The sequence below is a fragment of the Phyllostomus hastatus genome, unplaced genomic scaffold (genome assembly GCF_019186645.2).
Source record: "Phyllostomus hastatus isolate PE091 unplaced genomic scaffold, TTU_PhHast_1.1 phas_contig_17, whole genome shotgun sequence".
Taxonomy (NCBI): Eukaryota; Metazoa; Chordata; class Mammalia; order Chiroptera; family Phyllostomidae; genus Phyllostomus; species Phyllostomus hastatus.
The window spans coordinates 32,843,040-32,864,098 of record NW_025333664.1 but is presented as its reverse complement, the minus strand read 5'-3'; the positions used below and the strand labels follow the sequence as shown (position 1 = coordinate 32,864,098).

Below are 21,059 nucleotides of genomic sequence, written 5' to 3'. Positions count from 1 at the left end.
AGAGATTTGTCCACCAACCCAGCTGTGTGTGTGTGTGTTTTACCTGCAAACCTGCATATTTTTCTACTCATATTTCTACTGTATTTCTTTGTACTCCCCAAGCTTTCCCTTTTTTTTTAGAATCTAAGACTGAAGTCTTTTAGAACTAGAATCCAATCTTAATTTGAAAAGATAGGGATGCTACCGAACTGCTTGCTGACTTGACTATTATATAATGGTCACTGGGCATCAGAGATCCCATTTAGAATACTCGCCAAGAGAAATGTAGCAAAGATAAGCCTAAAACAGCACAGCCAATATTGGTTTTAGCAACTGCATACATGCTCTCATGAGGCAGGTATTTATAGATTCATCACGGGTCTAGGCTCGCTAGCTGAGGTTGTAGTTCTCAGTGGAAAGCCCTTCAACTTTGTCTGGTAGTCCCCAGTCTGTGGTTGGATCTGCTTGAGGGTTACCCCCACAGCTGGGTGAATGCCTCAGTGGGCACATTTACTTTTCCACACTGCCACTCTGCTATCCCCAATGAGGCCACAAGTATTTCTTTGAATTAAAATTATAGAGGTACCAGTGGCATTTTTAAATTAATCAAGTACATTTGAGTTAACCACGTTCACAATGGTGTTGGGAACCGCCCTGACTGGTATCAGAAGCTGAAACCCCCGCCTAGGCTAAGGCTAAGGGAACGCCCTTGGAACCGTAAGCCAGCAAGGAGACAAAAGCTTATCTCCCTGGCAGGAATGCTGCTTCTGCTGCTTTATTCATAACTGAACCCCAAAAAGCTTGGTCGGTTAGCCAAAGACGGGTAAGATTCCCCAAGGGGGGAACGACCTAAGACAGGCACGATCACTTTGGGAGGCCCCCCAAAAGAGGGACTTGGGGGGCTGCTGCAAAAGGGGGTGATGGAACCTCGCTCCTCGGCTTTGACATAGCCTGAGTTCTCACCATCTGGGAGAAAATCTCCTTATCTCTTGGTTGCCTTGGTTTCCGTGCTCCACCTAAGCCTGAAACAATGACAGGGTGGTGCAGCTCGGTACTGAGAAGTGCGGATTCCCCAGGGTGATCAGGCCTAAGAAAGAACATGTAAATTACTGTGAAACCTTCTTTGTTTAGAATGCTCTCAGTTGAATGAGAAGGGTCTTAGGAGGAAGTTAATTTGTTCCTCAGTCTTACAGCTCTTTGACCCCCAACTCAATAGACCGGCAGAGTTCTTTGTTTTCTATGGTTCCTTACTTCCCCTTAATGAGTACTGTACTTTACCTGAATTATTATGCAGAATGAGCCCAATAAAAGCAGGTATGGACTGTAAATTGGCGCGCTCCCCGCTAGGGGGGGTGGCCATTTCGTCCCTACTTCCCCACAGAAACTAGTCTGTCTCTGTGCATGTGTGTTTTTTCTCGCGTGTTTATCGTCGAGCCATCCACAGCGTTCCATGATCACTGCTGGCCAGTGACCCACGCGCAACACTCGTGAGCCCTTGTGGTGCAGATGAAACTCAGAGTTTTCTCACTAACACTTCACCCTTTGTTCTTCCTCCTCTTGGACTTTAAATGCCTTTAGGGAGAGTCTTGGTTCTTCTTCTCCACCTTTTTTTTAAACCACTCCAAATTTCTGGCCTGCCCGGTCCACTGACCTCATGGCAACTCTCTTAGCTGAAAAGACTACTTCTCCTCTCCAAGGCTAGCTCAAGAAGCCCTTTGTGGCTCACTTGAGGATGGAGACGGCCTACAGCCTTGCTGTTTCCTGTGTGGTCCTGCGCCAACAGCATCAGTGTCACCTGGAAACTTGTGAGAATTTCAGAAACTCAGGCCTCAGCCCAGATCTACAGAGTCTGCATTTTAACAAGATCCTCAGTGACTCCTGTGTACATCAAAGTCTGAGGAACAACATTGCTCTAGAATCTAGATCATATGCATTTGCCAGTAAAATAAGCACATTCAGGGGGAAAAATTACTCAGTCTTGATATAGCCAAATGTCTAACAGAAGATGTTGACCTTTCCAGAGAGTCAAATCTTACCCAAGGGTCTGAGGTCCTGGCATGCTCACAGTGTTAATACACTCAGCCCAGAGTTTGTGTTTACCAAAGCCAGACAAGTACCCTAAGGGGCTCTGGCCTATTTCCTCCAATACACTAAAATCCTAATGGAAATCAACCTTGATCCCTGGTTGGAGCCAATGCCTTAGCTTAGGGTGTGCAAAGGCTGGAGTATGTTTTGTGCCACCAAATGAGTCACAAAAGCTAACTAAGGAATGGCTATTTCATTAAAGCCGCCCATAGTAGAAAATCCAAGGAGCTATTCTCAGCACTGAGGAATTCAGAAGTCAAACTTCAGCATTCTGGGTTGAAAATCAGGCTACTAACAGGATATGCCATCACCCAAGACTGATTTTTACAAGGACCCACAGCCCTCTGGGTCCTGCACATGGCCTGGCAGTAGCTGGAGTTAGCTAGTGGATAAGAGCTTTAGCAAGTGCTGTGCATATCCTGCCTATATCCCTCAGCCCAGCTCCTTATTGAAAACATAGGCCATTCTTGGTCCAAGAACTTTTTTTCCAGGCTATGAAAGCAAACTAGGCCTGAGTGGGGATAGCCCTCAATCAACCACAAATGTGAATTGGTGGATAAATACTCCAGCTCCCTTACCCTAAAATGGGATAACACAGATACACCTACATGGCTTCCCAGAGTTTCCTAGTAGAATTGAGCTCCACAGTCTATTGTGGTAACTTGCTAGACAACGTGCTCTTTACTGACTGCCTTTGCTTCTTTGTCTCCATTCCCTGCTCACCTGCTGGTGCTTCCTGAGATCTCTTCCTGAATAAGCAACTGGGAGAAATGAACCAAGATGAGAGAAACAGACTTGAGTTTGGATTTTGACTTTCATCATTTATCATCTGTATGACCTTGAGTGGGCCATTTAATCAATTTGATGATCAGTTTTCTCTTAATAAGTGCGAATAATGAAGAGAACTACGAATCTGTGTTTTTGTTAAAATTAAGTGAATGAATTATGTACAGGGTTTAATGTATTTCCTGGCAGCAGCAAATACTGAATAAATGGCCATTATGATCTCAGTAATTGTATACATTTGATACAGGGTGCAGCCAAGAGGGGGCCCCGAATAGGGATTTGAAATGGGGTTCAGAACTCAAGGTGTCTAGGAAATATTAGGATGTCCTGACCCCTTTCCCCCTCAGGTGTGAGTTGGGGGAAGGGACACATGGAGCAAGAACACGCAGGGCTGTTTTGTACAGCAACAGCTTTACAGCTAATCCATGGCATGATCATTTAGCATATCTATAACCTTTAAATGGTTGCATAGATATGTTAAATAGCTCTGGCCATGCTCTGAGCCAGGGGGATGGAAGGAACTTCCCCTCAAGATGTAACTGGGGGGCAGGTCCCCGAGTTACAGCACCTGCATGAGAGCTTGGAGAAGATTGGCTCCATGACATGGGGCCCCAGCTGCCTAGACTCACGATGGCAGCCCAGTAAACTTGGAATAATACAGGAATGCTGGCAGATGTAACTGATTGTAGGAGGAGTCGGAAATGGGGGCACAGAGGAAGATTGGCATGGGGATTTAAACCCAGACATCACAGCCATTGAGGGGAGAGTACCATGTGGGTTTGCCAGAGTGGGGACCCCCTCCCTGCAGCTTAGGTGAAAAGGGAACCATGAGGTTTCACCAGAGTGCAAACCCCCATAACTTTGGTAGAAGAGCACCATGTGGCTTTGGGGTGCTCCCTTTGACCTCGTGGCCTGGGAAGCAGGAGAGACTTTGCCTGGAAGAAGGGCGAAAGAACTCGTGCCAGTAGGCCATGAGAAGGTGCCACATGGCTTTGGATTCATTAGAGATCCTGCCTGGACAGTGACACAGCTTATGGTGCCTGTGGCCTGAAACACGGAAGTTTGCTTCTTTTCCAGAGTTATGGTACCCTGAATTAGGGCAGAGAGAGAAGGAAGTACTGTGGGAGTCTGAGGGTATCCAAAAAGGACTTTGATATTTTAATAAGCATATTAGGTCACTACTTTAATTTGTATAGCTTTAAATAAACATTGCCTTTCCTTTTCACAAATCTCTGGCATTGAGAGATGTCTTTCCTATTGGTGACAGGCAATAAAACCTGGGTGGGGGGTTCTTTTTGGTAGGTAATAGTATTATCGGAGTACCCCCTTTGGCCCCTTATTCTGCAACAGTTTTTGGCATCCCTGGGTGGGCCAATAATTGTCCCCCCTCCCCACCCCCGGTCTGTTCTGTAACACATTCTCTATCCAGGAGAACTAATCCAGGGTGATAAAGGGTTCTGGTACCCAATTTTGAATTTATCACTGCTAAAAATGCACTTCTGAGTTCTTAAAGAGTAGCTTTTAATTGTTCTGATTTTGTTTCATCTCAGAAGTTTTGTGGGAAATAAAGAAAGAGAAATGATGAATAACTTGGTCAAGCCTGTTTACAAAGGACTCAGTTTATTATGGTGGTCTGATTAAATGAACCTTAGGTATATTTTTCTGATGCAGAATTTCAGAATTCAAGGGTTCAGAATTTTGATTTATTTAGAGAGGCTCTAAATAACAAGTTATCTGCTGGTACTGATTCCATGAAATAGAACTCCCTCTCTTCCAAAAGATAAGGGTGTATCTTAGGGTGTAAGCAAAGGACACAAAGTGGACAAAAGTCCAGGGGAGCAGAATGTGTAGAGGTGTATGAAACTCCATGATCCTGGCATTTGAGAATGTCATTCTGGTTTAGGTGACGATCCTTAAGAACACGTCTCTCAAGTTATTAACTTCTCTCTGGGCTGGTTGCCTACCTCATACACACACAGGAAGGCAAATTTTCACCTCTGCAGATCCTTACATAATCTCCACTTTATCATTCTGATCTGTGTGGATGCATATTGTGGATTCAAGCATTGTTGTTTACTGAGGTATTTAGTATTTCCCAGCTCTAGCAGAGCAGGAAAGAGAGCCAGCAGCCACTGACTCCATACATTTTGTAACTCAATTTAATTCTTTCCCCTCCATATACACTCTAACTTCCTAACTTCTTAAGTAACAAGTCTGGAGGTAAGAACCCTGGAGGTACCCCTGCTGTCAAAAGTGGCTGTTTTTGTGGTGTAAATGCAGCAGTAGTGAAAGTATGCTCATGCGTAAAAGTCCTATTAAGCACATATGTGAGTGGGAACAGGCTTTGTGTATCTGAGGATGAAAGAGTATTAGTTTTCTATTGCTGCTGTAAGAAATTAGCACAAATTTAGTGGCTTAAAAATAACTTCTTTTTTTTTAAGAGAGAGAGACAGGGGAAGGGAGGGAGAAAGAGAAGGAGTGAAATATTGATGAGAGAGAAACATCAACTGGCTGCCTTTTATAGGGCACTGAACCTGCAACCCACGTATATGCCCTGACTGGGAATTGAACTGGTGACTTTTTGGTTTGTGGGATGATGCCCAAGCAACTAACCCACACTGGCTGGGGCAACAACACAGATTTATTATCTTACAGCTCTGAAGGCCAGAAATCTGAAATGGGTCTTCCTGGGCTAAAATCAAGGCCACAGGCTGGGCTGCTTTCCTTTCTGGAAGTTCTGAAAGATAACTTGTTTTCTTGCAACTTTTAGAGTACAGGTGGCAAACATTAGGCCCACAGGCTGAATCTGGCCCTCCACCTTGTTTTACCTGGCCTGGCACCTTGTTTCTACCCAGTGGCAGCACCGAGTTCCTTGCCCCTAGTTAAGGAGTAGTTACATTTATACAGTCCTAAAAGTACATTTGGCCCTTTGAAGGCAACTGAGGTTGATATGGCCCCTGGTGAAAATGAATCAGACACTCCTATTTTAGAGGCTTCTGGCATTCCTTGGCTTGTGGCTCTCTTCCTTCCATCTCCAAAGCCAGCCATTAAAGTCTCTCTCATATTGCATCTCTGACATTCTTCTTCCCTTTTCCACTGGACCCATGCAGATAATCTCTTTACCTTAAGGTTAGCAGAGTAGCAACCTCAATTCCCCTTTGGCCCATAATATATCCAAAGGTTCTGGGGATTAGGATGTAGGAATCTTTTGGGGTCATTATTTTACCTGCCACAGAAGCAAAAGAGTAACAGCATTTCATATCTAATAGTTTCATGGATTAGATGACAGACTTCTGACCCTTGCCGCACACAGTTCCTCATTAGCTGGGAAGGCCAGAATTTTTACAGGCAGTTCCAGGCATCACCACTGAGCACTGTATGATCCTCAGGGTTTAATATCCCTAATCCTAGATCTTTTCATTTTTAAACTAGTACTTACATCATTGGTTTGTCCACAGGGTTAAATAAGTACATGAGAGAAAGCCATTACCTCAGCATCTGGCCCAGAGTACATTCTCAATAAGCGCTAGTTGCTGGTATAAAATAACCACAGGTCACATTCATTATAAATATTATCTATTTTCTGGAAGTACAAAGGGAGGGCATGAGGCATACATTATTGAATGTTTTAAGAGCTTTGTAAACTTAGAAGATAATATTAAACTCAAGTTATAATTTTAGCAAAGAACTAAGAATTTACAACAAAATTTTATATGGAAATAATTTTAAACTTAAAAGAATAAGAATACTACAAAGAATGCATATATACTCTTAGAGTCATCTATTAACACTTTTTATCATTTGCTTTATCATCCTATCATTTACCTATCATCAATTTGTCATCTATCTCTGCGTATAAATATGTGTGTGTGTACATTGTTTTTCACATTTTTTACCTGAATTTGGACTAAATTGCATAAACCAAGGCCTTTACTCCTAAACACTGTAGTGTGTCTTCCCTAAGAATGAGGGCATTCTATTACAAGAATCCAGCAGGGGTCAGCAAAATTTTTCCATACAAAGCCATATAGCAAGTAATATTTTAGGCTTTGTGGACCACATATGGTCTCTGTAACACATTCTTCTTTATTCTTTATACAACACTTCAAAAATGTAACAACTATTCTGGGCTCACAGGCCATAGTTTGTCTGCCCTGGACTACAGTGTGGTTATCCACTTCAGTATATTTAACATTGGTACACTACTCTTATCTAGTATTACTAACCTACTGTCCATATTATAATGTTGTAATTTGGCCCAGTAATGGCCTTTATAACATTTCTCTGTCTCCTTCTGAAGTCAGTCTAGGATCATGTATTATACTTAATTGCCATGGCTATTGAGTTTTCTTTAATCTGGACCATCTCCTCAGCTTTTCTGTGTATCTTATGGCATTCACATGTTTAGAGGATACATCCCTATTTTATTTTTTAAGGTAGAACATTCCTACTTTGGATTGTCTAATCATAAAATTCAGCATTTTGATCTGAATACTATGTAAGTGATACTGAGTCTTTCTCAGGGTATCACATATAAAGACTCACAATGTTATTCTGCCCCTCAATGATGACATTGGTTTTTACCATTTGTCAAGATGCTATCTGATTTCTCCTTGATATAGTTACTGCGTTTTCCTTTGGGTGTAATTTTACTGGAATTTTTTTCCTGAGGTTGGAATCTAAAGGACAAGATAATAAACATAGCTGCATAGGGTGTCATGGGCTAGATCAGGAACAGCAGGTTGAACTGAAGCAATTTCTGAGTAGTAGTTATGAATGGAAAGACTCAGTATGTGGCTGAGCTTCATCAGTTTATTTAAATATTTAAAATAAAATTGCTTTGTAGGGCTCTGCTTAAAATATTTTCCCATTATATGGTTTTGCTAAATTAATTGTATTTTGTATTTGTGTTTGAATACAATGTGGAAATAACCTGCACTGACATGTTCACATTGATGGCATCCACTCCATACATCCACAGATAAGAGCTATATTTTTGATGACTATTTGTAGAACTGGAAGGTGGGTGATGATTATCCCTTGTCTTCATATTTCAGCTTTCACCAATAGCAAAAGAACTACTTTGAGCCACCTCTGCCTCACTCCTCCCAGAAAGGGGGTGGCTAACATGGTGAGTCAAAGCCTGATTTTTGGCCACAGGAAACTTTGTCTCAGGAAGCAGTAGACAAACCTTATTTCACTTCCTGACCTTTGTGCTGCAGGCTCTTGAGTTTCTTGTCCCATGTAGACCAAGAATGGTTCTGTTCCAATTTGTTTTATTTTAGCTTTTTTGCCAGGGAGCAAGTGGATAAAGGAGTTGGGTTGAAAGACTCAGGCTTGGCTGAACCATTCATTTTAGAATGAGCTATTTATTCTAGATTCCAAGAAGGGGGAAGTAGAAAGTCATGCTCAGGTGTTCCACTTCTGCCTCAGCAACAGTGGCCAGAGAAGTATATAAATTATCTATTGTTATGTAACAAATTATCGCAGAACTTAGAGGTTTAAAACAACAAACGCTTATTATCTTTCAGATTTTGCAGGTCAGGAATTTGGGGACATTTACTGGGTATTGTGGCTTAAGAAACTTCTGCAACATCCTTATAAGTGATCCAAGAAAGGAGAGGCAGAAGCCATAATGTCTTTAAAACATAATATTAAGAATGACATATCATCTCTTCTGCTATATTCTTCTGATCACACAAACCAATCCTGAGACAATGCAGCAGGGGACTGCACAAAATCATAAATACCAGGAGGTGGTGGATCACTGGTGGCATCTTGGAGGATTGCTACCCAAGCTGGAGGGTAGAGATGCTTGGTTAATAATAGATAAAGCTTTCACTTAGTCGTCCAGTTGGGTATGTGTGCATATATATATGTCCACCTGCCTATCTTGCTGACATATAGATATCTGTAACTATCATCATCATCATCATCTCTACAGACTCTCCAATACCAGTGAATAATAGAATTTAGGCTGAATTTCAAACAACAACAAATGTAGGAGAGAGAAGTTGTAACAGTACTGCTATTAGGACAGCCAATCTTTACAATCCATAAGTAAATGGTCTTTTCCATCTGTTGCTGTTTAAAGATTTAATTTAACCCAAAACTTGTACATTGAGTTTCATCTCCACTGAACATATGAGAAGACTGCCAAATACTTTGAGCAAAAAGCCAGTTCACCTAGGGAACAGAATAACATAAAGCCGACTGCCCAGGTAATCTTTGTTGCTTCTTGGAGTACATACATCTTAGCTTATTTATACATTGTAGCAGTTCTACACTAACTATCCAAGGCCTTATTTTTTAGGCTCTTCTCCAGTAGTTCAGCCCTATAGTCAGGTCTCACTGGAAGTCTTGATGTTCTTCTCAAACTCCAGATTACGTTCTGATTGAAACATCCGTTCTCTCATTCCTGATTAAAATTCTCTTAATCTTTCAAAGTCTAAGGAAAATACTATTCATGTCATGCAATCCCCCAAATAAAATGACCCCTACATTGTTCTGAGTCACCATAATATTTTCTATTGTTCTTTAGTGGTACTGGTGATGCAAATGATGAGGATAATAATTATAATAACCCAGCAGGTACAAAAAATTCAGGAGTTTCCATTACCAGGCACTGTGCTAAATAAGCACTTTATATGCTTCCTCCAACATATCAGGAATCAAGTATTGTAATTATTCTCATTTTTGGAATATGTAAATTGAGATCCAAGGCAGTCAAGTACTTTGCCTAGGACAACATGCTAACAAGCTCTAGAACAAGAACACAAATGCTTGGGTCAAAACCTATACTTGTTTAAATACCAAATCAATGGTTTTAAATTTCTATATGTTGTATGATCATTATATTTTTAGGACAATTTACTTACAAGGAAATATACAGATGTTGTGTACAATTCAATGAATTTTAATAAGATTGTAAGCATGACCCTTATTAAAATATCAAGCATCTCTATCACAGCAGTTTCTTTATGCCTTCGCTCATCAGTTTCCTCCCCCACAATAAGAGGCAAGCATTGTTTTGATTTCTAGTGTCATAGGTTAATTTAGTCTGTTTTTAAATTTCCTATAAACAAACTTGTACAGTATGTACTCTTTTGTGTCTATTTTTTTTATTGTACAATATTTCTTTAGAGTCATACATGTTGTATGTATTTGTAGTTTATTCCTTTTTATTATAGAGTCATATTCTATTATATTAATAAAACATAATTTTTTCCATTCTCTTATTGATAAATGTTTGGCTTGTTTCCAGTTTAGGGCTATTATAGAGCTGTTATGAATGTTCTGTACAAGTCTTTTTGTTGACATATGCTTTCATTTCACTTGGAAATTCCAAGGCATGGAATTTCTGGGTCATAGTACACAAATATATTTAGCTTTATAAGACTTTGCCATTGAGTTTTGCAAAGAAGTTGTACTGTTTTATCTTTCAGCAATGGATGAGAGTTCTAGTTTCTCCATATTTTTGCCAACATTTGGTGGTATCATCTTTTCTTACTTTAGCTATTCTAGTGGGTGTATTGGCCAAAGCCTGTACTCTTATCCTGATATCCCCATGGCCTTATTGTTATTTGCTTTAAACCATAATACAGTTACTTTCATACATATCTGTTTCTCCTACTAGATTGTAAACTCTCACATAGCTAAGATATTACCTTATCATTTTTATATCCTCTAAAGGCTGAATACAGTGATTGAATCAGAATAAGTATTCAACAAATTTTGGCTTGGAAAACTTTCTCTGTATTTTTGACCCCCTTTATCAACTGTAGACCAGGAGTGCTAACAGCAGTAGCCATGGTGAGAGGAAGAGTGATGATAGTTATTAACATGGCAATGTGTGTGTGTGGTGATACATCCCAGGATGCACTGGCAAGATCCAGGGTCAGCCTAAACAAAAGGAGGTTAGAAAATAAGATTCTAAGGTTTATAGTCCTCACTGTGCATCACAATCATATGGGAGAGTTCTGCAAAAATTCAGCTGCCTTGATTCCAACAGAGATGTTTGGATTTTATTTATCTGGAGGTGGGTCCTGTCATTGATCTTTTATAGATGATCCCTAGACACCTCTATTGTGAAACTAGGGTCATGAGCCACTGCCCTCAGTAGAATGGAGTGAAGAAATGACAGGTTAATCCTGACCATGATCTGCTTTATTTGTTCCTTATAGATCACAACTGAATATGTCTGCTTCCAAGAATAAGATTATTACATTTAACCATACCCATGGATAGAACTACGGTTGAATAACTGTCAACTATGCTTTATCTTTCCCCAAGTGGATGAAATCTTTGATCACCAATCATTTGTCATGCCAAAGAGCCAAAAGAATATAGTATAATTTTGCTAATACTAAAGCATTTTCTGTGGTCTCTTAATAAATTCCATTCTCTTAATAAATTCCTTTCTTGAACACATGAAATGTTTACTCCAAACATGAATTCCCAACATTGTCAAAATAATTGGGGTCTAGATGTGACAATCAATGGTAAACAAAACAGGACTGGAGGAATGTAACTTATAGACTAGCCAAGATCAAGTGTTTCATGCAAAATTAAGAAATGGAGTCAACATATTTTGAATTAACACTGAGCTGGCTGTCATAATTGAGCTAGGTCTGAGACACCTGAAGTCTAGTTCTTCCGGAGGATTTGGTTCTGAACTCCACTCCAGAGTATTCATATTTACACAGCTGCTGAAGGTGGTTCAGCAAGTCATGGCAAGACTTTGCCCCATTTGGTGACAGCAGGAGTTTTTTTAATTAGGAAAAATCTACAATTTAGAAAGTAGATTCACTTTAAAACTCCCCCATTCATTTGATTTTCTTCCCATGTGACAATTATTCTTTGATTGAGATTCTTGTGAAGTGGGCATAACAACTGGAACAATTCCTCTCAGTTCTCTGTCACTTTTCTTCCTCTCACTTTAGTCTTTGTTACTCCCTTGAAGCATAGATAGTAGTGCCAAGAGAGAGGAAAAGAAAACATAGAAAGGAAAGGAAATCAAGAGAGAAAGCTGGAGAAAAAGAAGAGAGAGGAAACAAGAGTGTATGTGTTTGTATGTGTGTGTGCACATGTGCACACACAGAAAGGAGAATTTTGATGATAGTAATGAAGAATTACAATGAGAAAATGAACCAAGAAGATCCTTGCACATCAGAGAGTTCAACACTCTTATTTTACAGATAATAAAACTGAGTAAAGGAATGGTGAAAGGATTTACACAAGGTGATGCGACAAGTCAGAGGCACAGCTAGACAATAGAACACAGTTGTCCCCCACCACCTGTTTTAAAAGTATTCCCTAATATTTACCATGTTGTACCATCAAGTCTTTAAGGGTAAATAGCCTCTGCCTCCTCCTTACAATCCAACCATACAGCTCAGAGCCTGAAAGAGCATTTTAATACAGTTGAATAGACTGCTTGTGTGTGGGGGGATGTCTGAGCATATGGTGGACAGGGTAGTGAAAAGAAGCATTATGCTAAGGAAGATCTCTTTTTACTTGACTATGACATGCAACTTAAGTCTTCATATTTTCCAAAGGCAAGTAATAGAAAAGGAAGAGTTGTAACACTTGTGATAATTAAATGGTAGTTCTAAGAGATCAGTCAGATCTTCAGAGACCATATTGCAAGACCACTAATAACATTAACACTAATGTGTTTGGGTTGCACTTAACAATCTGAGTGTTTAATGCACTTCAACCATTTGTTCTGGGTCAGCAGAGGTTAACAAATCAGTAGTGAATATAAACATAATTGTGTTTCACTAGGCCAAGCTCTCAGTTTGAAGAGCAAGAACAAAGCCCCAACAGTCATTTTTGCTTTCTTCTAGAAACAAGCAGTACATGCTGGACAAATACATTGATACTCACTGTTGTGTTTGAAAATCCTTATGGTTGCACCTGAGAGTCTGGCTCCAAGCACGAGAGATGCATGGTTTAATTCATCACTTAAAATGAGGCATCCCTGTTAAGAAAATAAGCATGCAAAACACACATCAATAAATAAAATTAAGGAGGAACAACATGTGGAAGCAGGAAGATATTTGAGACTTGAAACATAGATCTGCAAACCACTTCAGTTTTAAAAGCTCAAGAGTTTAACCCGGTGTCTATATGAATAAAATACTACATAACATTTAGATGATTGAGATGGGGATTGTTTTAAGGGACTACATATTTAGTCGTTTGTATATAATTTTCTGCAGAAAAGGTCATTTGAGTTCTTGGTTAAGCATCAGCTATCGTCTAAAGAATTGATGTTTGAGAGGAAAACTGATATACTTTTGAGTGGGTTGTGGACTTGTTGGGGCCCTTCCATCCCATGATGGCTTATTTGGGACCATTTTGGTGTATTTCTTCTGAAAGGCAGGGATCTTTTTTATAGGAAAATTCTAATTCTTATTTTTCAATTCTCATTCTTTTTTCCTTTTTATTGAATTTATTGGGGGTGACACTGGTTAACAAAATTATATAGGTTCCAGGTATACAATTCTACAACACATCATCTGTACACTGTATTGTGTGTTCACCACCCCAAGTCAGGTATCCTTCCATCACCATGAAACAGAACAGAGAGCCCAGAAATAAACCCTTGCCTTTACACTCAATTAATATTTGACAAAGGAGGCAAAAATATTTAATGGGTAAAGATAGTGTAGTATTCAATAAATGGTTTTGGGAAAAATTAGACTGATATGTGCAAAAAATGAAACTAGACCACATTCTTACACCATACACAAGAATAAGCTAAAAAATGGATTAATGACTTAAAAGTTAGACTCAAAACAATAAAAATCCTAGAATAAAACATAGGCAGTAAAATCTTGGACATCTCTCACAGCAATATTTTTTTAATGATATATCTCCTCAGGAAAGGGAAACCAAAGAAAAATAAACAAATGGGGCTACATCAAACTGAAAAGTTTTTACACAGCAAAGGAAACAATCAACAAAATGAAGACACCCCACTGAATGGGAGAACATATTTGCCAATGATACATCTGATAAGGGGTTAATATTAAAAGTTTATAAAGAATTTAAACCAAAAAATCAAAACAATCTAATTAAAAAATGGGTAACAGAGGGACCTGAATAGACACTCCTTCAAAGAGGACATATTGACAGTCAATGGACATATGAAAAGATGCTTAATGTCACTAATCATTACAACCACATTAAAACCACAATGAAACATCTTCTCACCCCTGTCACAATGGCTATCATCAATAAATCATCCAGCATTGGTGAGAACATGGAATTACTGAATCTCATTCTTCACTGTATGGATCTCCATATAACAACAGTACCACTGCTTTGCAGTTAAAAAATACTACATTTGGAAAAATATGAATGGCAATTCACTCTGAGGCAGGTGGAAAATCCCAAATTAATCTACTGCTTATAAATTACAGCTTGTAAAATGATTTTGCATTTTTAATTAAAAATTTTACTTTATGAAATTGCTCAACCATACCAAAATTGAAGAGACAAACTATGGTTGCCATTTGTCTTTCATGGCCACCCTGAATCTGTGAGTTCTTCCTTATATTTTGGAAACATAACATGTTTTAAGTTTTTGAGGCAGGAGTCAGAAACATTGCATATTCTATATTCCTGATGTGTGCAAATTTGTTTATTTTTTTTGGTGAACATTTGAGAATTACTTATAAACCTCATAATACCTCACCCTGAAGTTCTGCAGCATGTATTGATTAAGAACAAGAACATTCTAATACAAAATCACAATGCAATATGCAATACCCAAGAAATCAAACATTTATATAATGTTATCATTTAATATACTGCTCAAAGTCATATTTCCCTAGCTGTTCTAATGTGGTCTTTATGTCTTTTACAGATGTTTTATTTCCCTATGTTTTTATTCTTAGGTATTTTATTCACTACCAGCATCTGCTAGATAGAAAAGATTTAGATAGAAATTGTGAATCCTATTCACTGCATTGACTCAGTCATTTATAGTGCTTTTTATATATGAGAACCAACCCTTGTGAGTAGCCACACCTTGTAAAAATATTGGTTCTGAAGAACTTAGTCTAGTTCTAATATTTATTTATGTATTTATATGTATGTATAAATTTATTTATGTGTTTATGAGTGTATGTATGTATTTTTACATTATTTTTAAATTTTAAATTTATTTTATTTTTATTGTATTATTTCTTTCTATTTTAAAATGCATAATACAATAAAAAACCATACACTACAGTTAATTGTCATGAGTCAACTTTTTTTAAAAAACCATGTCTGGTTATGACACTTGCTTTCACTTGAAGTGAGCCAGCCAACTCCCCATTTTTTACAGAAGAATTTGGAACATTTTAATGATTTGTACTGCAAGACTTTTTGCAATTTGGCCGCTGCCTTTATTCTGGGCTCTTCTTCATCTACTACCCTATACTCTAGTTTTTCCCAAACTGGGCTTTTATGCATGCTGTTTTTTCTTCCTTGTCAGAAGAAAATAACTTACCTATCTTAACAGATAAGCAAAAGATTCAGTTCTAATGTTACCCACTTTACACAGGCTTTCTCAAGAACAATTTGGGGGCAACTTTTTGTCCTTCTCCATGTATATACATGCCTGTTCTGTTTTAGTCATCCTATTTTATTTGGTGTGTTTTTCTCTCACTAGAATGTAAACTACATAAATTTACAAGGCACAGATCCTGTTCATCTTTGATGTCTTGTATCTTACCTCACAACTGGTATAGTAGATTCTCAATCAGGGATTTATTAGATGAATTAATAAATAAATTAATGGTACAAGCACAAAGTTTTATTCAAATAAATGCAAAATATGTTTTGGCTACATTACAGAGCCAAAACATATTATGCACTTTGGCTACATTACAGAGCCAAAACATATTATGCACTTATGCATATAATGGTCACTTGAGAGCTTAAGAATTTAATTGGGTTTGATAAACCATCATGGAAGATGAAATTTGACTAACATCTGGGCTGTAATTCTGTAACCGGAGTATTGTGATGAAGAGATTTTCTGAGCTAAGATGGTACATATATTTAAAAAGCTAGACACCCCATATGTTTTTCCTCAGAAAAGGACCTTCTGAGCCATACCTCTAACAAAGGACCCTCTTAGAGTTATAATTCTTAGGAATAATACAGCAGAAGACAATTATGTTAACAAATTCTTACCTTTCCTACTAGAGCAGGAATATTCATTGAGTTAGTTGCAAATCCCATCCCAAAGACCATGGCGGCTTCTACATTCAGGAACTTAGCCACAAGGTCCTCCAACTCTTCATGCTTATTCAAGGTTCCTGCACATGAAATAATATGATGAGCAAGTCTTCCTTCAACAAGTCCAAGAATGAAAACTCAAATCTCACTACATACCCATCTCCAAAATACCTAGATAAGAGTGTGCACGGCAGGTATATTTGCTATAGTTCCAATGTAAAACAACCCAAATGTGTATCTACTATAAAATGGATAAATGCATTGTGGGGGTATTTATATAGTGGAATTCAACATAGCTATGAGAAAGAACAAATTACTGCCCCATACAACAACATAAAAAAGTCTGTCTCACAATTTGGTGATTGAGTGAAAGAAGTCAGACACATATACAGGCTGTATGAGTCTATTTACGTAAAATTTAGAGACAACTAACTGTAGTGTTGGAAGTCAGGATGGTGGTTTCTTTTATTGGGAGCATGAGAAGAGCTTTGAGATTCTCTAAGTATTTTATTTCTAGATGCGGGTGCTCATTTCACAGGTGCGTTTGCTTTGTGAAAATCTATTGAGCAGTATACTTGTGATTGGTGCACTTTTTCTATGTAAGTACCTTATAATACAATAAAAATTACAGAAAAATGCCACAATTTCTCTCTCTCCATACTCTACATCCTGCAAATAATTAAATTACTCAAAGGTTCCCCACACTTAAATGTAAACAGATCCCGTGACTTGTGTGAATACTAATAACATTAGTTATACTTTATTGAATTTTTGGAATGTGCCAGATTTCAAAGCTCACTATTTAAGTTATATCATTTAATCTTAATAGCCCAGTAATGCAGGTAGTATTACTTTATAATTTAGAAAGCTAAAGTGTAAAAAAGGTAAAAGAAAAAAGCAACAGAGATAATCTAGTCTAACTCCAAAGTTCATGTGTTTACCTTCTGCTATCATTTATATGCTTACTCTCTAACCCTTTTTTACACACAATCCCCTCCTGCCTTGCTGAGAGTAAGCCTAGTGCTCCCAGTTTTCCGTGTGCCACCACTCTGACTTCTAGGTCTGCAGTGCCCCATCCAGTAGCCTCGGATTATGTGTGGTTAGTGAAATAGAAACACTGAGTTTTAAATTTTATTTAACTTAATTTAAATGTTCATACTGAAGCATTATAAAATACAGGGTCCAGCACAAATAACACCCCTTTGTTATTGCAACATCTTTATTACAAAATCATAAGCATGTAATTCTGTAACATAACACTATCACACTCAAGCACACCATATGTCATTTTAGGTGAAGTGTTCAAATTAAAACTATAAATTATTATACCCATATTATTACTCTATCAACCACACTCAAGCAGGCCTTACTTCTGCTGGACCCTGTATTTTCCACTAAATGCAACTTTATTATTTTGATAGGGTTACATTCCACTTGTTTCACTTTGCTCAATGAAAATGTAATGTCTGAATTGAGATGTGCTATAAGGGTGAAATATACACCATTTTTAGGGTGTAGTACAACACAAGTAATGTAAAATAGCTCATCAATATTTTTATAGCGATTACATGTTTAAATGATATTATTTCAGATATATGGGTAGAGAATATAAAGATGAATTTGAAACTTTTAAAAATGTCTTAAATTTTCTACTAGAAAATTTTAAATTAGAGGCAAATTGCATCATATTTTTATTGGACAGTACTGCTTTAAATGATACTCTTAACAGAACAGAAAAATGTACAAGTGGAGAGATGCTGTAATTTGGAATGCAGGAGCCAGATTTAACTCAAATTTAAGTTAAAGCAATATTGTTAGCATATTCAGAAATATTATAAACATGCTTCTTTAAACATAATGGTCAACATATTTTACTAAACATAATGTGATATCAGAAATTACTTAAATTGGTAAATTAGCTTGCTTACTATGCTCAAATGGTGAGGTGTTAAACTGTAGAAGGCACTGAATGGTTCAGTTTAATTTTGCAGTTAATATGGAAATTGACATTTGATGTTCAATCTTTGTCTTTCCTGAGAAATCACACTGTCATCTAACAGATGGCTGGAGGTCTTTCTTCTCAAACCATTAATTCTTTTTTCAAGTGTCAGAAACATTAGTAAAGCAAGTATTCCAGCAAAGTCAATTTTACTCAAGTTTTGGGGGGAAATGTTAAAACTTTAAATTGTAATTTGAAACTTTTTTATTATCAAAGATATACTATGGAATAAAAAGAGAAACCAAAATTTAAAGATAAACCATGGTCACATAATTATTTGTCAGATTTGTTTTTATCTAACAGAGAATGCATCCCAAATGAAGTGGCCCCAAGAATACATAGTGAAAAGACCACTGTCCTGGACACAAGAAGACTTGGGTTCTTGTTTCAGCTTTTTTACTAAACAGCTGAGTGGACTTGCAGTTCCTGGAGAGGTTGGGAAAGGTGCCGTTGTAGGTTTCCCTGACACTGGGCATACTCTTTCCTCCACATCTGTCTTCTTGCAGCACCCACTCACTCTTTGAGATCCACCAAACAATGACCTCTTCTCTGGGATTCTGTTCTCAGCTTTCCCAGACAAACTTGGTCATTATCTCTTCTGAGATCACATAATGCTTATAGCATTTATTAGGTTGAACTGCGGATGTTCCAGGGGCAATCTTCTTTATTACAGAAGAGCCCTCAAGGTATGGACACTGTGTTTAAAATATTCTTTTTGGTTACCGTAGTTCCTATGCAATACTGACACATAATAAGTGCTTGTTGAGTTGCATGCTGTCTTCTGATGGAGAATGAAGACTGAACCGAGCCTAGAGTATTTGATGGCACAGGGGAGAAGGCCAAGAACCATGTGACACTAGGGCAACAATGTGGCGAGGCAGTGAGCACCAGTTTGAAAATACCTATATCTGAAAAAGGCCTCCAGCAATGCAGGTCAATAACAGTCAGAGATCGGTAGTGACAAGGGCTCTGCAAATTGCTATGTTGTGCATGTATTGACACTTGTTCTCAGCCTGAAGGTTTATCCAATGGGACACTGAATAAAGGAATAAATACGAGCTCGGTGTATTCTCTTGAGAGTTCTCAGCGTTATTTCAGGTGCCAAATACTGAGTTTGCTACTACCAGTCAAATCAATAAAAATCAGATTCAGGATAAAAGTACCAACACTATGCTTATGGATGATGTACTTCTGCTGGATTTTGCTGACATCAACTGGCTAATAAATTTTAGTTAGAATGTATAGATTTCTATGTTGACACTTGATTAATAGTAAAGAGTGTGTCTTCATATTGACACAGATTAATAGTAAAGAGTGTGGGTATTACTAACAATATTGTTTCACAACCACCATTCTTCCTGCGTGGCACATATGAGGATTATCTTCAACACTGTGACTGTAGTCACTTTTTGTCCAGAGTATTTTGTTTGTAGATTGTCCCTTAGACTTGACCTAGGAGTGGGTTATTATTTATCATGGCAACTGGCCAGCTGGATCACCTGGCTGTCCTAGTTACACTGTGATGATCAGCACACATCTGAGCCACTTGTGCTTGAACTGGTGATTCCTGCTAAAACCAACATCAATGCTTCTACCTGAAGAATCCTACCTTCCAGCTCATCACTCAAAAGCTCTTAGAATACCTTGCTTTCTTTCTTATTCCACTGTGTCCAGTCTGGTGTGGGTTATAGAGCTACCATGCCTCTTTAGTAGCTTTGTTTTTCTGTAAAACATTCAGAATAAGTGTGAAAAAGCCACATGTGGTAATTGAAATGGGTCTAGAACATGCTTTTATACTGTACATAGGCCACTGCTGTGGGGTTAAGAGAACTCCCATTCTTATGAAATAGAATAAACAACTTTTGTCTGCCCACACAGGCCTTCATTTTAAACAAACCATTTTCTATCTCTTGGCTGGTTAAACCATTAGTAATAATTAGAATCTGATACAAACAAAAAGCTTAAGTGAGCCATGGAAATATAATCATTATGACCCTTTCTGCCACAAAAAAATCCTAATAAAAGAAGAATTTTTAAATAGACCAAATGACCTCTATCTCATCTCTGTTATCATGCTCAATAAATTCATGTTCTTACCCTTCTACTTTCTTTTTTTATAATGTTTTATTTTTGTGTAATTTCAGCCCTACAAAATAGTTGTAACAATAGTACCAATAATCTCTAGATACTTTTCACTCAGATTTCCCAAATGTTATTATTTTACTATATTTTCTTAAATATATCTCCCCGTCCATGTATGCACATATGTCATATATAAATGCACACACATATAAATGTACATAAATATTACATATATATGTATTTTTTCTGAACTACTTAGTATACTGAAATCATGATGTCCCATTTATCCCTGAATATTTCAGCATATAATTCCTAAAAACAAGAAATTATCTTATGTAATTATAGTACTATTATCAATACAGTAGTATTATTTATTGTATAGAACTAATTCAGATTTGATTCTCTCACTATTAAATCCAACCCCTAGAACAAAACAGGTAGAAGAAAGTATAATGAAGTAACTTACAATGTGTATCCACTAAGGTACCATGATCATTTAATTTAATTATTGCACCTGCACAAACTCTATGAAATAGTCATCCTTGTTCTTACTTTATCAATGAGAAAATACATACAGAAGCAATGTCACTCGTCTAAAGGACACAGCTAATAAGTGCAGGCTACCTACTTAATGACATGTCAGCCTACTATGCTACATACTTCAAGATTCATCTCAGCTAAATGTCATACACCTTTTTGAGGGTAGTTCTGCTATTATCCCAATTAAGCAGATAAGGACATCGATGATAGAGACTCCCCCAAGGTTACATAGTTAGTAAGCCAGGAACCAAGATTTAGATGCAGCATACCCAAGTCTAGAGAAAGAGCTCTTTGTCACTGTTCCATGGCAGTTTCCAGTCTGGCCTAAGGAGTCCTAAGCATCTGTATG

The 21,059-nt window shown here is 37.8% G+C and overlaps 1 protein-coding gene across 1 annotated transcript in view; it reads right to left on the bottom strand.

Moving 5' to 3' along the window:
- Nucleotides 1-21,059, bottom strand: part of SPTLC3 (serine palmitoyltransferase long chain base subunit 3) — a 152,669-nt gene that overhangs the window by 49,251 nt on the left and 82,359 nt on the right. The window contains exons 5-6 of the mRNA XM_045833316.1: nucleotides 16,045-16,169; nucleotides 12,739-12,832 (exon numbers count right to left, since the gene is read on the bottom strand). Of these exons, the coding sequence (XP_045689272.1) occupies nucleotides 12,739-12,832; nucleotides 16,045-16,169 (219 nt within the window). The remainder of the gene's footprint in view (nucleotides 1-12,738; nucleotides 12,833-16,044; nucleotides 16,170-21,059) is intronic.